A 14,948-nucleotide genomic window follows, 5' to 3' on the forward strand; every position below is an offset into this window, starting at 1 on the left:
TAAAACCTTAACAGACAACTTACAAATTTTTTAAAAAGATTTATTTATTATATATAAGTACACTGTAGCTGTCTTCAGACACACCAGAAGAGGGCATCGGATCCCATTACAGATGGTTGTGAGCCACCATGTGGTTGCTGGGAATTGAACTCAGAACCTCTGGAAGAGCAGTCGGTGCTCTTAACCTCTGAGCCATCTCTCCAGTCTGCCCAGTGGGGTACAATGCCTCTCACTATTTTAATATATTTAATAAATATACTGCTGAAAATACTGCCATGATCCCTTTGAGGTCAGCTGGTAACATCCCGGAATATAAACCCGAAACTCACTCGGTAAGTATTCCAGGAAGAAAAAAATAGTCATTAAGAAATACAGACATGGGGTTGGGGATTTAGCTCAGTGGTAGAGCGCTTGCCTAGGAAGCGCAAGGCCCTGGGTTCGGTCCCCAGCTCTGGAAAAAAAAAAAAAAAAAAAAAGACATTCTAAAGATTTTATTTTAAAAGGGGACCCGGGGCCCTCTCCCAGAGAAATATACTATTTGAAGTAGTGGACCTTTCATCTCAATCAGCAATATAGACTAGAAAATGGTTAAACTTTACACAGTAGCGAGGGCCTGAGATCCTAGCCCTACAGAAGTGGCAAAGGCATAACTTTCAAAAGTTCAGGGCTACCTTGGGTTACTTCTCTTCCACATAAATATAAGAAGAAAATTCTTTGAGAAACTTAAAATGCTTTTAAAATGATTATTTGACTTGGCAGGGGTGGTGCATGCCTTTAATCCCATGGAAGGCAAAAGAAGGTAGATCTCTGTGGGGAAAAAAGGAGGGGATGCCCCAGGAAGGACTTTATCACCAAGTTTTAATTGTAGCCTTGCCTAATTGTCTCCTTCAAGGTAAAATGAGCAGATGTCTTTAAAGACAGTGAAGTATAACTGGGCGTGTGGTACATGCCTTTAATCCCAGCATTCAGGAGGCAGAGGCAGGTGGCTTAAGAGCTATACAAGTACAGAGACCTAACAATCACCCAAACAATAACAAAAAAACAAAAAATATCAAAACAGACAAAGCCAAGTATGCATACCAAGGCATATACTTTGCTTACAGTATACCACATTGGGCTCTTGAAAGGTGTATTCTGTAGGACTTTCATGTCCCTAATAAATACTGAACAGTTTAAAAAGAAATCTATTCAAACAACTTCTCAAAATTTTAATACAATAGACTTGAAAGGTCTTCCAGTTTGCCCCAGGCCTACCTAAACAAAATTTCAAGAAATTTACATGTAATATTTGTACACAAAGTGTACATGTGAAAGTCTGTGGACAAATTGTCAATTCTCTTCTACCATGAGGGTTCCTGGGGATTAACTCTGGTCCTCAGCCTTGGTAGCAAGTGCTTTTCCTAATTTTAAAGCATTTTCTTAACTTATCCCAGGAAGATTAAGGACAAACCCAACTGTCCCACATACCTGTTATAGGACCTAACTGGATCAAAACTTGTACTCAGTCAGACAGGCTGCATACACTGTAATCTCAACATCTGAAAGGTAGCTGGAAGCTCAAGGCCAGTTTCAGCTACACATTGAGCTGGCAGCCACCTTAGGCTACCCAAGACTCTTAAAAACTAAGACTGGGGGTTGGGGATTTAGCTCAGTGGTAGAGTGGTAGCAAGCCCTGCGATTGGTCCCCAGCTCCGAAAACAAAACAAAACAAAACAAAAAAACAACTAAAACTGTTGGTAGGAGTGGTGGTGCTACCCCTGGGGACCCAGAGGCTGGCAGATCTCTCAGTTTTGGGGTCTTAAACAAAGACTATACCCCAAACCAACTCATCAGACAGAGCTGCACACAACTCTCAATTCCTTGTCTGACTGCTACTGATCTGGTGGCTTACATCCATCTATGACCCACAGACTAAACCCTCTCTCCCAGGAGACCACAAAGTCGAGCATAAAGTATGTGTCTACTTGAAAAAGACCATTCATTCGATGTAGCCTACAAGCCTACAGTCCGGACTCTTTGCTCAAGCACTCTTCCATACCTAAAGGGGGTTTGGATACAAGTTACCAAATACAGATCTTTCTTGGGGAGCTTTAGCCCTGTATGCATGAACCTCTGACCCTTCCAGAGGGTTCCCCACTCCCTGATCTCTTTCCTTAGTCCGCCCAGCTTTGCATTAGTTTCTGACACTGCATCTTCAAACACAGTCACCAAAACTTGCAGTCTCTTCTGTAGTCAGTAGGTTTCTATGTATCAGAATTACAACTACTTTAAAGGCATCGTGTATTGTACTGAATCTGTCCATATTTCTGTTGCCTCTGCATTGGTGTGCGCATATACAAAATGCACAGAGCAGGGTATGGTGGTGCGCACTTTTTATCCCAGCACTCAGGAGGCTAGCACTACAGAGTGAGTTGCAGGGCAGCCAAGGCTACACAGAGAAACCTTGTCTAGGGCAAAGAAAGGAAAACACAGAAACCTGTCTCGGGGCAAGTGACTGAACACAGGGCCCCGTATGTGCGAAGCACACCTTCTGTCACTCATCCACACCCAAGTCCCAGTTGGGCATTCTTACAAAGCCAGTCTCGGTCACCCGTGAGTTTCAAGGTGCCATGTTGTCGCAGTTGCTTTAGAGGATGAATACAGAGCTAACTCCCACACAGAAGCTTCCTGACAAGCCTGCTGTTTATAGCTGTCTGGCATGGGGGGAGGAGGGAGGTGTATCCTAGTCCCTGGAACCATTCCAACTAAACCATGTGGGCTAACCCTTGTCCTGAACCCTATGCTTCTCCCTGCCTTCCTAATGACCATCATGACTTTTATCTTAAAGGGACAGCCTGCCTTTTATCCAGGAATCTGAAATCTCAATTTGGGTTAAAGTAAGTTCTCACCACGTGTTGGTCTGCCAAAATGTTGTAGTAAAAATTAATTGGCAGTTTCTACCTCATCTTTGATCACTTAGTTCCCAAATAAAAGACACAAAACTTGTATGTTTCTAATAAGCCTCAACAGCACTAGACCTGTGCAGACATCAGCCCTCGGATCTATTGTCTACTTCCCTGTTAATAACCCTGAGACAGACCTGGCACTCTTTGCCTGGGCTGCTCCTATCCAAGTGGCTAACCCTCATGGCTATGTCCTCACAATCCACCTACCCCCATGGCACTCTGTGAGTTCGAGGCCAGCTTGGTCTACAGATCAAGTTCCTGAACAGCCAGGACTACACAGAGAAATCCCGTCTTAAAAAAACAAAGCAGGGGTTGGGGATTTAGCTCAGTGGTAGAGCACTTGCCTAGCAAGCACAAGGCCCTGGGTTCGGTCCCTAGCTCTGAAAAGAAAAAAAAAAAAAAAAGCCAAAACAGTGAAGCCTGGGTCAAGACACCACAGTGGTTAAGAGCACTGACTACTCTTCCAGAGAACCTTGGTTCAATTCCTCCCACCCTCTGGAAGCTCACAACTAGTTCCTCTTCTGGCCTCTCTAGGCACCAGGCACACAAGTCATACCATATAGTCCCAGGTATGTGTATGTACTTCTATACATGCAGGCAAACACTCATCCACATTAAATACAACAATCTTAACACTGGACACCAACAATACTAAGGACGAGACACAGCAAGGGCAACCTGATAGAGAACAACAGGACAAGGACGAAGGCAGGCCAGTAACTGGCCATGCAAATCTTTAGTTCCAGGCTTGGTAGGAAGAGGCAGAGAGATGTCTAAATTTGAGACCAGCCTGGTCTATACAGAGCTATGAAGACAGACCCTGTCTTAAACAAACAAACAAACAAACAAGGAAAAGAAACAGCAGCAGCCAGGCCAGTGGTGTATGGAAAGACACATCCCCCCTGGAAGATACATGCTAGGCACTACTGTCTATTATATAGTCTTTCTTTTAACACCGTGCTTCTAATACAGCTATTAGAGCCTGTCTTCATATCAGGAAAGAGATGCCAGGCCATCCCATAAAGGAATAATCCAAAATGCTGCTAATAACTTGTTGGTAGCTTTGAGAACAGAGAATTGTATACAATTACCAGCACCTGGGCCAGAAGCAACACCAGCCAGTTAATAGAGTCCAAATCAACAGCTAACAAAGCCAGAGTTTAATACATAATCAAGAATTAACAGGGCTGGAGAGGTGGCTCAGAGGTTGCTATGTGGTTGCTGAGTTCAGTTCTCAGCACCACATAGTGGCTCACAACCATCTGTAATGAGACCTGATGCCCTTTTCTGGCATATAAGCATACAAGCAGGCAGAATGCAGTATACATAATAATTCTAAAAATAAGAAATAATAAGACAGCTGCAAGGTTGTAGAAGAAACACCAGCAAATTATAGCCAACTAGTACACAGTTAATGGAGAGGCTGATAACCAGCAAAGCCAGAGTCAGCAATGCTAGGGAGGGGCTTGAAACACCCAATGGTGGGCAGCGTATAAAGAGCGCATGCTCACCTCTCTGGTTGGATGAGGGGGACATATAACAGCAGGTGGGCCCTTCACTGGCTTGACCCATGACAGTCCAGAGAACTGAACCAATCTGGAGCGATCTGAGCTGTTGTCCAGTTTCAACCATTGCCCTATAAAACACTGGATAAGGAAGATTCAGCCCCCTTTTTCTTGGAAACCCTTCTCTGACTCTGGAGAGTTATTCCCATTTTCTTTCTCACTTTTCCTCAGTCACTCAACTTTCTGTAATAACTAAAGTCTTTTTGCTTGTTCCCACTAAAGTTCTTGTCTTCTAGTTTTCACTGGCATGAGACAACAAATTCCAGAGCCATTGGCCCAGATTGTTCTTTGAAGACTATCTTGGGTCACAAACAACAGGTCCATGAAAGGTCAAGTTACTCTAGAAAACCCACCACCATCATCCATTCCTAGTCTATGCAGCCCTTTCAAAGAAAACCAGATAAGAAAAGACAACACAACAGTGGAAAGGAACTATAAGACTCATCTTTAGCAGGAAGAGATGGCAGACAAAACAAACAGATGAGTTTCAGGAGGAAATAAACCATGTCCAAAGTCCAGCCTGATAGACTCTTGATTTAGTGTTTATCACGACCTACAATGGTGAAGAGGTGAGAGCAGAAGGGACACAGCAAGAAGCAAAGGGAGGCCCTGCAGTCTACTCCAGCCGGCTGCACCACAAAGAAACTTTGACGGCAAGGAGGTGATAATGCCAGTGACAAAGACATGGACTATGCAGAAAATAAAAAACAGTAAGCTGATAGGGAAGCACATCCTTTAAAGTCCTCTTTCTCTGCTAAATAGCGGGGCTGTTTCTGTTGAGCTCCTCTTAAATCAACCCCAGCAGCGAGGCACTAACTTGAGTTTCTTGTTTAGCTTTAGCCAAGGGTGAGTTCCTGATCACAAAGACAGACAGACTGACACATTCCCCACACAATAGAACCCCACGGGATACTTGTTTACTCACAGGAGGCCAGAGGCACTCAGGAGGGAGAGGCAGGTGGATTTCTGCCGTCCAGGCGAACCAGGGTTACTAGTGAGACGGTCTTAAAACGGATGGATGGATGAGACATGACCTGCTGGACATTGTGACCCAACTGGTTCAGACTGCAGATTTTTCTTTTATTTATTTATTGTGTATGAGTACACTGTTTTCATGCACACCAGAAGATGGCATCAGATCCCATTAGATGGGATATAGATGTTTGTGAGCCACCATGTAGTTGCTGGGTATTGAACTCAGAACCTCTGGAAGAGCAATCAGTGCTCTTAACCACTGAGCCATGCCTTCGGTCTGATTGCAGATTTTTTTTTTCTTTCTTTCTTTCCAACAGGTGCATTAGGAGGTATCAAGAAAGCTTAGCAGAGTTAGGCCCGCCAAATTGGCTAACGGGTAAAAATCAAGAAACCTGGGTACTTGACTTGATCATCTAGGAAATATGCCTGGATTCATCTGGAGAGAAACGCACCCCTCACATTTTCTTTTGACCTCTACCTTACACGCAAAACCAGCAAATACTAAAAATATGAGTTGAATTTTTTTTAAGTGATGCAAATCCCTACGGCCTTCAAAGTAGACCTCTCCCTGCCTGCAGCCCTCGCCCACCCACGGACATCACGCATGCAAAGTGGGCTTGGAGACCGTGGACTCGAACCTCGGGATCATACACAACAGTCACCCCAAGTCACTGGAAACCCCACCGCCCTCAGTCTCTGACAGGAGTTGGTAAAGTGCAGCCAAACCGCACGTTTCGAGGTGGGAAACCTTTCCACCTGCAGAGATGCGGGGTCACAGCTGACCGTGACAGCAGGTGCGAGCCCGCCCGAGCCGCTGCCAGCCCCGAGGCCCGACCGCCCAGGAGAGCCGGCGCGCAGGCCCGGGGTGGCAGACGCGAGTCCCCGAGGCCCTCACAGCTCCGCTGGCTGAATTCTGGCGCCGGACCCGTGGCACCGCCTCAGAGACCCGGAGGAATAACCGGGAGCCAGAGGCCATAGCTCAGACAACAGGGCGTGCGGGGCGCCCGGACCCGCAGGTCCTAGCCGGCTTCCTACCTCAAGGGCCCGCAACTTGCGGGCAGCGAGCTCAACAACGCCCGGCGGAAGTGAAGGGCAGGACAGCCGCTGAAGAGGGTCTGTGCTGGCCGGAAAGGGACAGGGAATGGGGAGGGCAGGACGCAGAGCGCAAAGTTCCGGACCGCAGGGGCCCGCGGGGCCCGCGGCAAAGGTAAGGCCAGCGCGCGCGCAAACGCGCCGTGACGTCACCGCGACGGGCCGGTCGCACGTGGGCTTTTGTTTGGTCTCGCCAGGCCCCCCCCCCGCGACGCCTCCTCCTCGGCCTAGTTGGCGGCTTGCGTGCGGGAAGCTGCTGCCGCTTCCATCCCCGCTCCCCAGCCTCCCGCCCGGCTCCGTTTCCGTGTAGAGCCTGGGCATCAGAGCCGAGCCAGAGCCTCGACCCAGTGTGGGGAGGTCGGGTGATCGTCTGCCGCCAGGCCTGAGCCCCGGGTCCGCAGCCCAGAGCCAGGTTTCTGCCGGTGGTCGCTGTTCTCTGTCCCTGCGCGTCGCTAAAGGCCTTACCGTGCTGGGCTTTGGCAGAACTTGTTCTGCGGGTCTGGCCGCCCCTGGGAGGCCGAATCAGCCGACCTGACTTCCCATCTTACTCCTTGAGGCTGCCCAGAGGGAAAAGCATTGTTTACTCGGGCCTCAGAAACATCTACCTTCCATCACCTCCAACTCCCAGTCACATCACCCAGCCTTCTTTCCTTCACAGAACTCACCACTGTTCTATGACACCAGAGTACCCAAATGACATCTTACAACTCTCTGTAAACCCAGAGGATTCAATAACATCTTCTGACCTCTACAGTCATCAGGCACACACGGGGTCTACAAATGTAAACGCAGGGGCAACTTGGCTTCCAGGCCATTGACTCCCTTTGTATACTTTGTAAGCTCTCAAGGCAGGGAAGTGGCAGGCCTCTGTGGCAGGAGCTCCAGCATTAGGCCCCTCCCCCAGGCCTGTTATAAATACTGGGGGTTTCCAGTCTCTGTGACTGTCATCTCCAGCCCCTCAATAGACCTCTCCCATATTATGGTTTTAGGTGAAAAGTCTGAACAGGAAAACCTACCAATGCAACTAATTGCTGTCTTCTCACCAGAGCAGAGGTAGCCAACCCTGAATAAATCTCATGAGATTTGCTGCCTGATGTGGCTTTCATCAGAAGAAGCCAAGAAGGGAAGAAGGGAGCAGGACTAAGGTTCCTGATCTAGCAGAACTGTTTAACTGTAGCACTCCAGCTCAGCCTGTGATAGCCGCACTCTGCATTGCAACCACCTTTGCTGAGGAGGCTTCCTCTCAGAGCTGTGTGGTTCCTGGGCTCCTGAATACCAGGATACCTTTCCATGTGGCAAGAACAGCAACATTTTGGTGCTGTGACTCGAACAGGCTCTTCTGGTTCGCTTCCCGCCCAACTCCTGCACTAGGACCCTATCCCTCATCTCCAGCTGGCCTATGGTAGACTCACCTTCCAGCTCACCAGTGCTCGACAACCAATCCACCAGCCATCATTAAGTAGCCTTCCCCTTTTGGTCTGTGGAACCACTTCCCTGAGCCTGAGGAGTGACTGTAGAATGTCTGCCATCCTTCTATATTCTTGGAGGGGGAGGTACCCCCGGTATGGTCTTTACTTGACCCCATTCTCCCACCACTGGAGCAGCAATCCTGCAGTTCCCCTAGGCCCTCCTGGGCCATTGTGACCCCTACCCACTCTCTTCTGGCTTTCCCTTTAGAGCTGCCTATAATCCCACAGCTCTTCTAGGTTCTTGTGGCTTTTTTTTTTCTTTTTTTCTTTTTTTCGGAGCTGGGGACCGAACCCAGGGCCTTGCACTTGCTAGGCAAGCGCTCTACCACTGAGCTAAATCCCCAACCCCGTGCCTTTTTTTTTTTTTTTTTAAAGATTTATTTATTATAAGTACACTGTAGCTGTCTCCAGATACACCAAAGAGGGCATCAGATCCCTTTACAGATGGTTGTGAGCCACCATGTGGTTGCTGGGACTTGAACTCAGGACCTCTGGAAGAGCAGTCAGTGCTCTTAACCACCAGTCATCTCTCTAGCCCCTTACTTTTTAAATGTAAAAGCAATTTTATAAATGTTCTATCTGCTCGTATATATGTTATGTGTACCGTGTGTGCTTGGTGCCCAAGGAGGTCAGATGTTGGATTCGCCGGAGTTACGGATGGCTGTGAGTTGCCATGTGGGTTCTGGGACTTAAACCCAGGTCTTCTGGAAGAGCAGGAAGAACTCTTGGAAACCATCTTTCCAGCTTATTGTTGTTTTAGCTGCCTCTCAACACATTTCCTATCTTTTGGGATACAATTTATTTCCTGATTTACTCAATGAATCCCCGGTTACTTAAGAGAATGTTACTTCCTAAATGTTTCTATATTATCTTTTCTGTTGACCTCCAACTCAGTCTGTGGTCAGAAAACATTTGGGTGACTAGAATTCTTCCAAACACAAGTAGCTTGAGGCATGGTGTAAGTTGACAAGTATTCCAAGGAGAGAAAATAAACTGTATTCTACAGTTGCTGGGTAGAACATTTAGATTTTTTTTCTTCTTTCTTTTAGAAGACAGGGTCTATGTAGCTCTTCCTGTTCTGAACTATGTAGACAAGGCTAACCTTTGAGATCTACCTGACTCTGCCATCTTGCTGGCCTTTTTTTCTTTTAAACATTCCATTACTTTTCCTTCCTTCTTGTGTCTCCATTTCTCCCACACATGGGGGATCATTTCATTTATCTGAAGATTCTGAGCTAGGATTCATTTTGTGCAAGTGTGCTGGTGACAGAATCTTTCGGATTGTCTTTAGAAGTCATAGACTTGCTCTGGCTGTCCTAGAACTTGTTCTGTAGTCCAGGCTGGACTTGAATGCAGAGATCCACCCGCCTCAGCCTCCTGAGTGCTGGGGTTAAAGGCGTGTTCCAGCTTTGTCATTTACTTTTGTGTGTATGTGCAGAAGCCAGGAGTCTGGTATCCTGACCAATCACTAGGCACATTCTTCCCTGCAGCCTCTCCTGAACTTAGAGCTCATTTATTTCCCCATCAGGCTGGCTGGCCACCAAGTCTCAACAATTCTTCTGCCCCTCACCCTGTCCTCCTCATCATTCAGGCAGGGATTAGAGGCTCAGGTGGGCCTTTTACATGGGTGTCAGGAGTCTTTTAGGCCCTCACCTACCAAGCTATCTCCCCAGCCCTGTCCATCTCTTTAAAATTTATGTGTATGGATGTTTCACTTGTACATCTGTCTTATGTACCACGTGGGTGCCTAGTGGCCCCCAGACGCCAGAAAGGGTGTTGGAAGCCCTGAGTCTAGAGTTACAGACAGCTGTGAGCTGCCATGAGGTCGTGAAGGGACTTGAACCCAAGTCCTCTGGAAGACTACAGAAGCAATCTCTCTAGCCTGTCTTTCTCTTCAGGACAGAGCCTTACACACGGAAGCGTAAGTAACTCAGCTCTGCTCAACAAACCCAAGATGTAACTCCCAACTTGCTGCAGCTCTGTAAAAAGAGGACACAGGTTCCCCTTCTCAATCCTGCAGTTTCACCTTGCTGGGCCCCAATAAGCCAGGATCCAAGAACCCCATCAGCAAGGCCTGTGTGCGTAAGTTGGCTCACAGCTCAATAAACTTGTAAGGGTAAGAGATTCCTCTCGCTCACTACAGAGAATATTCGACAAGTACAAACCTGCAAACTCTTTATTAAATTCTCCCATTTCATCTGTACAGAAAAAAATGCACATTATGTTCAGAATCTCAGTAACATCTCAAAATTACACAGCATGAACATGTAAAAACAAGGAACTGCAGGGATTTTATACATAGAAAGGAAATCCATTTACAAAAGAGGTTTGTTAATTGTACTGTTTTCTCAAAAAATAAAAACGAAAAGCAAAAACAGGTTAGAGGCCCAAGACCTTGCACAGCACGCGGTGTACTCTGCCTTTCTGCTCTATCTGCCCTGCTTGCTGCAAGTGACTGCCAGGAGCCCTCCACCCTCCGTGCTGCAAGACCAGCAAAGGACCCCTGCTCTGAGGCTCTCCTGTCAGTGTGGGCTGGGTCAAGGTGAAACACGACACAGAGACATGGCCTGTCTGCAGGCCTCCTCACCTAGGAGGCTCTCCATCGCCTGGTGCTCAGGGTCCAGATAGAGGGTAAAGACGTCACCGAAGACCCTTGTCGGGAAGGACCCTGCCACCACCTGCCTACACAGACAACCATATCTTTGTGTTCTGGGTGACAAGCAGCCCCTGAGTCCCCACAGCAGTTTCACTGTTTGCTCAGGGGAATGTGTCACCCTGAGGTTTAATCTTGGTTGCTCACAACTCACTGTTGTCTGAGGTCTGGGTAGCAAGAAGGGAAATCTGGCTTTAGAGTTGAGGCGATCCTGGCCCTCCACAGTGGAGAGGCCAAGAAGAGGTGTGGCTGGACAGATGGCAAACCAAAGCTACATGGAGGGATAGGGAGGCCAGAGTATCAGGTACCAAAGCCCAGTGGGACAGAGATGGGAGACCTGGGCCCTGAAGGTCACACTTTTCAGAACTACTAAGTGTGCCCAAAGGGCAAAAAACTCAAGAGGGAGGGCATTCTGAGCTGTGTGAGTTTTCAAACTCACAAGATAAAACGCAAACTTCCAAGAAGCATGTGATTCAAAAAGTTACCACTTTCTTTTGGTTTCTGACCCTGTCTTAGGCTGCAGGTTGCCAGACTGGGCCGGTTGACTTCTGAGATACTGAACTAGGGGCAGGTGGAAAAAGCTTGCTCTGTTTTGGGGCAGGAAAAAGAGAGTGGAAGGGATGCTTCTCTCCAGAAAGTCCAGAAATGGTACCACAGACTCTAACGGAAGGTGGGGAGTTCTGGAAATCACACTGACACACAAGAGTGAATGCTCTCTCTAGGAAGGCTGAGGACACTAACACATAACTCTATCCTAGTCCTAGTGTCTGATAATCAGGGCATCTTCCATCAGTTGATGTCAGGAAAACAGGAAGACATAAAAAGTTGGACAGCGACTTCATGCCTACTCATCTGGGACAGTGGACTGCATGTCCTGTCTAAGAACAGGAGGTGGCAGCCATGGAGCCTGTACTGAACAGTCATCACCTGATCACTAAATGCCACTTCATCGGTGGCTCTGGAATGCCCCTACCTACCTACCTACCTACCAAGGACGCATGGCTCAGCAAGCTGGCGTGATTCATAGAGCCAGAAGCTCTCGGGGAATGCGGAGGGCCAAGGCTTTCTCAGGGTCACGGCTAACGTATTCCCGACAGCAGCAACAACAGTCAAGCCCAGGGACTGGGTAGAAGAAATGTCTTGTCCTGGAGTGCCTCCTCTGGGAGAAGCCCTGTCAGAAGAGAAGTTTAGTTTGTCTGGTTCTTGACTACCAGATTTCTGACCTCCTGGTCCACAGTCCTGGCCCAGGCCCCGGATTGTTGAAATAGCAAAGGGAAGTGAGCTGGCAAAGCTAAACCGCCATGACTTAGCAGTGCCGGAAGCCGTGGCCTACACCCTCCCAACTGCTTCTACTTCCAGGCAGTGAGGGCAGAACAGACTTTGCCTCCCACTGTAGTAGGACCTATCAGGGTTCTGAAAGGTTTATCTAATTTATAGCCACGAGTGACTCATGAGGCCACAGAGCCCACGCCACTAAGCCCAACGAGCTTCAGAATGGATAGCACTGGGCCCTTAGACACAGACTAGAAAAACCTGCTTAAGACCTGCTCAGGACCATCAAGACATAAGAACCACACCAGGGAACATGGTCACTTCCTTATACTAAGCAATTCCTTTTTTAAATGATTTATTTATTTTATGTATGTGAGCACACTGTCACTGTCTTCAGACACACCAGAAGAGGGCATCAGATCCCATTACAGATGGTTGTGAGCCACCATGTGGTTGCTGGGATTTGAACTCAGGACCTCTGCAAGAGCAGTCAGTGCTCTTAACCGCTGAGCCATCTCTCCAGCCCTTGTACTAAGCAATTCAAGACACTAGTAGCTATCTTTTCTGTTCTGACCATTTCTAATGGTAAATATTTTAAGAACCAAACTCACCAAACCCACCAAACCTCTAAATCTATTGCTGGCAGCGTGGATTCCTGTCAGTTCAGAAACAGAAGTGCTAAGACACGGCAGAAGCACATGTCAGAAGGGAAGCTACAGGGATGAGAGCTATGATTCTACCCCAGTCCAATGGTAAACATCATGTGACACAGACACTTGGGAGAGGGAGGGACCTTTGGATTGGCTCAGCCAGTTAGCAGTGGAGGATGCTGCTTGTAGAGCAGGGGTTTTCAGTCTCGCCAGCCTCGAGCATCCCAGGACAACTGCTGAGAACCAGGAAGACTCTAAAGCAGGACTTAGGGGCCAGGTAGCTTAGCAAGCAGTTCCCTGTGGTGACTTCCATTACCCAAGCAGGGGACAAACTGCTAGCCCTGGAACTCACTGCCACCAGAAAAGGCAGCAGAGAAGAAAACCACAGTATTCCTATGAATGTAGTCAGGTCAGACAGAGTAACTTGGAGCAACTGACACAGCCTGCAGCGAACACCTCAGGAAGACGCGCATGGCTCTGGTGCACATGGAAGGCAGGAGCAGGGAGGGCACCGCAGAGGGCCTGGGTCTGTGTGGACAGTTTTAGGCACATGATTTATAATACTCTGTGGACATCTAACAGGTTAATAAAATATATATTATATAAATATATCTCCTACTGTACATGCCACCCTCTGTACAGCCACTGTGACACCATGGCCCAAACTCGCCGAAGGGGAACTGCAGTGCCTGGGCTCCTCCCTCTTACGCCCCAGCACTGTCACCATCTTCACACCGGAGGAGTGAGGGAAGATGGCTGGGGACCCTGCTCCCTCAGATTATGGAAGGTTGTCAAGTCACCAAAATAGAACATTTATCCAGTGCCTATTAGAGTGGGTACACGCAGCAAATGAACAGAAAGGGGGAAAAAAAAAACGAAGAAAATCCTCCATCTTTTAATGCAACCCCTTTCCACATCCCTTCATTTAGAGGCACAAAGGAGCTTGTCAGGGAAGTCTGCCTGGCACGGACAGAAAGTCAGGCTTCAATGCCAGTCACACACCAGAGACCACGCCAAATCTTCAGAAGCCGTCACTTCCTGCCTGTACTGTTGCTCAGGAAGCTAAGTGAAGTGAGTCCCACACCTGTCCCTTCCTGCCCTGCCACCCTCACCCTCACCTCAGAAGCCCCACACCCCAGCGCTGTAACTACTTCTTGCCGACGTACAGAACCCCCAGGGCAGCCCCACACTTGGCAGGGTTCATAAAGATGAGGCAGCTCCGTCCATCCTGGAGGAAGATGGTGGCTGGGACCCTGCTGGCTGTGCACTCGGGCTGCTTCAGACTTTGCTCCCTCCCTAGTCCATTGCCAGACTCAGGAAGAAGGCTCATGTCTGCACTGGGGCGATCACAGAAATGCCTGTTGTCAGGGGACTGTGGGGAGCAGTGGCTTGTCTGGGGTAGAGGGCAGAAGGCATCACAATGCAGTAGAAGCCAACAGGCCCTAGAGCGGCTGCTTAGTGTCCGTCCCCACTACTTGCTATGGCCCCAAGTTGCTTCTAGGAGAGGAAATAGACATTTCATGATCAGGCACCGGATATGCGCGTCTCCTCCAAGTTCTGCTGACACCTGCTGCATTTACATGAAAGAAATAATCCTACTGCTCGAGTCAAGACTGAAGGAGATGTTCTACTATATACACTTTTTCCTTTTTAAATTTTTTTTTGTCTTTTGTTTTGTTTTCTGTTTTTAAAAAAAAAAATTTGAGTTGCAGGTCAGGTGAGTCTGTTCTGAAGTACCAGCAGTTCTGTTGGTATGACAGAATTGTCTACAGGCAGGTAAACCTTCGCCAACAAAAGCTACCACCAAAGCAGCCAGCTGCCGCCGCTGCAAGGGCAGCTGGGAGGAGGAGGACACCGAGGACATGGCCAAGTCTGGATGGGAAGATGCAGTGGGCACCTGATGCTGCTCTACTGTGGGTGCTGGTGCCACCGTTAGAAGGGCGAAGTGAGAGGGTACACTACACAGGACGGCTGTACAGGCGGGCGGGCCTGGCAGGAGGCTCCTCTGGTGGTCAGGCAGCTCTACCTGTCCTTCAGCTCTCGTGTCACCCTCTTAGTGATCCGTCCACACATCAGGCCAATCAGGAACAATATGCAGATGCTCCCGCTGATCACAGACAGGATGTAATTCTTTGACGGGGATGTCATCACTTGCATGGCAAGATCAGAGAAGCCGTCCGCTGGGGCCACCTGGAAGGGGACAGTAGTATGAGGATAAGGGATGGGAGGCACGGCTAGGTCTAACTTGTCCCTTGGATTCCTAGCTCAATTATCTTTTTTCCTTTAAATTAGAAACCTTTTTAATCTAAAAAAACTTTTTGGCTTTT

General features: G+C 48.2%; 1 protein-coding gene across 1 annotated transcript in view; it reads right to left on the reverse strand.

Annotated features, from left to right (window-relative positions):
* Positions 1–13,494: 13,494 nt before the first annotated feature.
* Glg1 (golgi glycoprotein 1) overlaps positions 13,495–14,948 on the reverse strand; it is a 106,112-nt gene continuing 104,658 nt past the window's right edge. Inside the window, exon 26 of the mRNA XM_032888008.1 lies at positions 13,495–14,811. Within this exon, the coding sequence (XP_032743899.1) occupies positions 14,644–14,811 (168 nt within the window). The 3' untranslated portion in view covers positions 13,495–14,643. The remainder of the gene's footprint in view (positions 14,812–14,948) is intronic.

This window comes from Rattus rattus, chromosome 17, assembly GCF_011064425.1.
Source record: "Rattus rattus isolate New Zealand chromosome 17, Rrattus_CSIRO_v1, whole genome shotgun sequence".
NCBI classification, from domain to species: domain Eukaryota; kingdom Metazoa; phylum Chordata; class Mammalia; order Rodentia; family Muridae; genus Rattus; species Rattus rattus.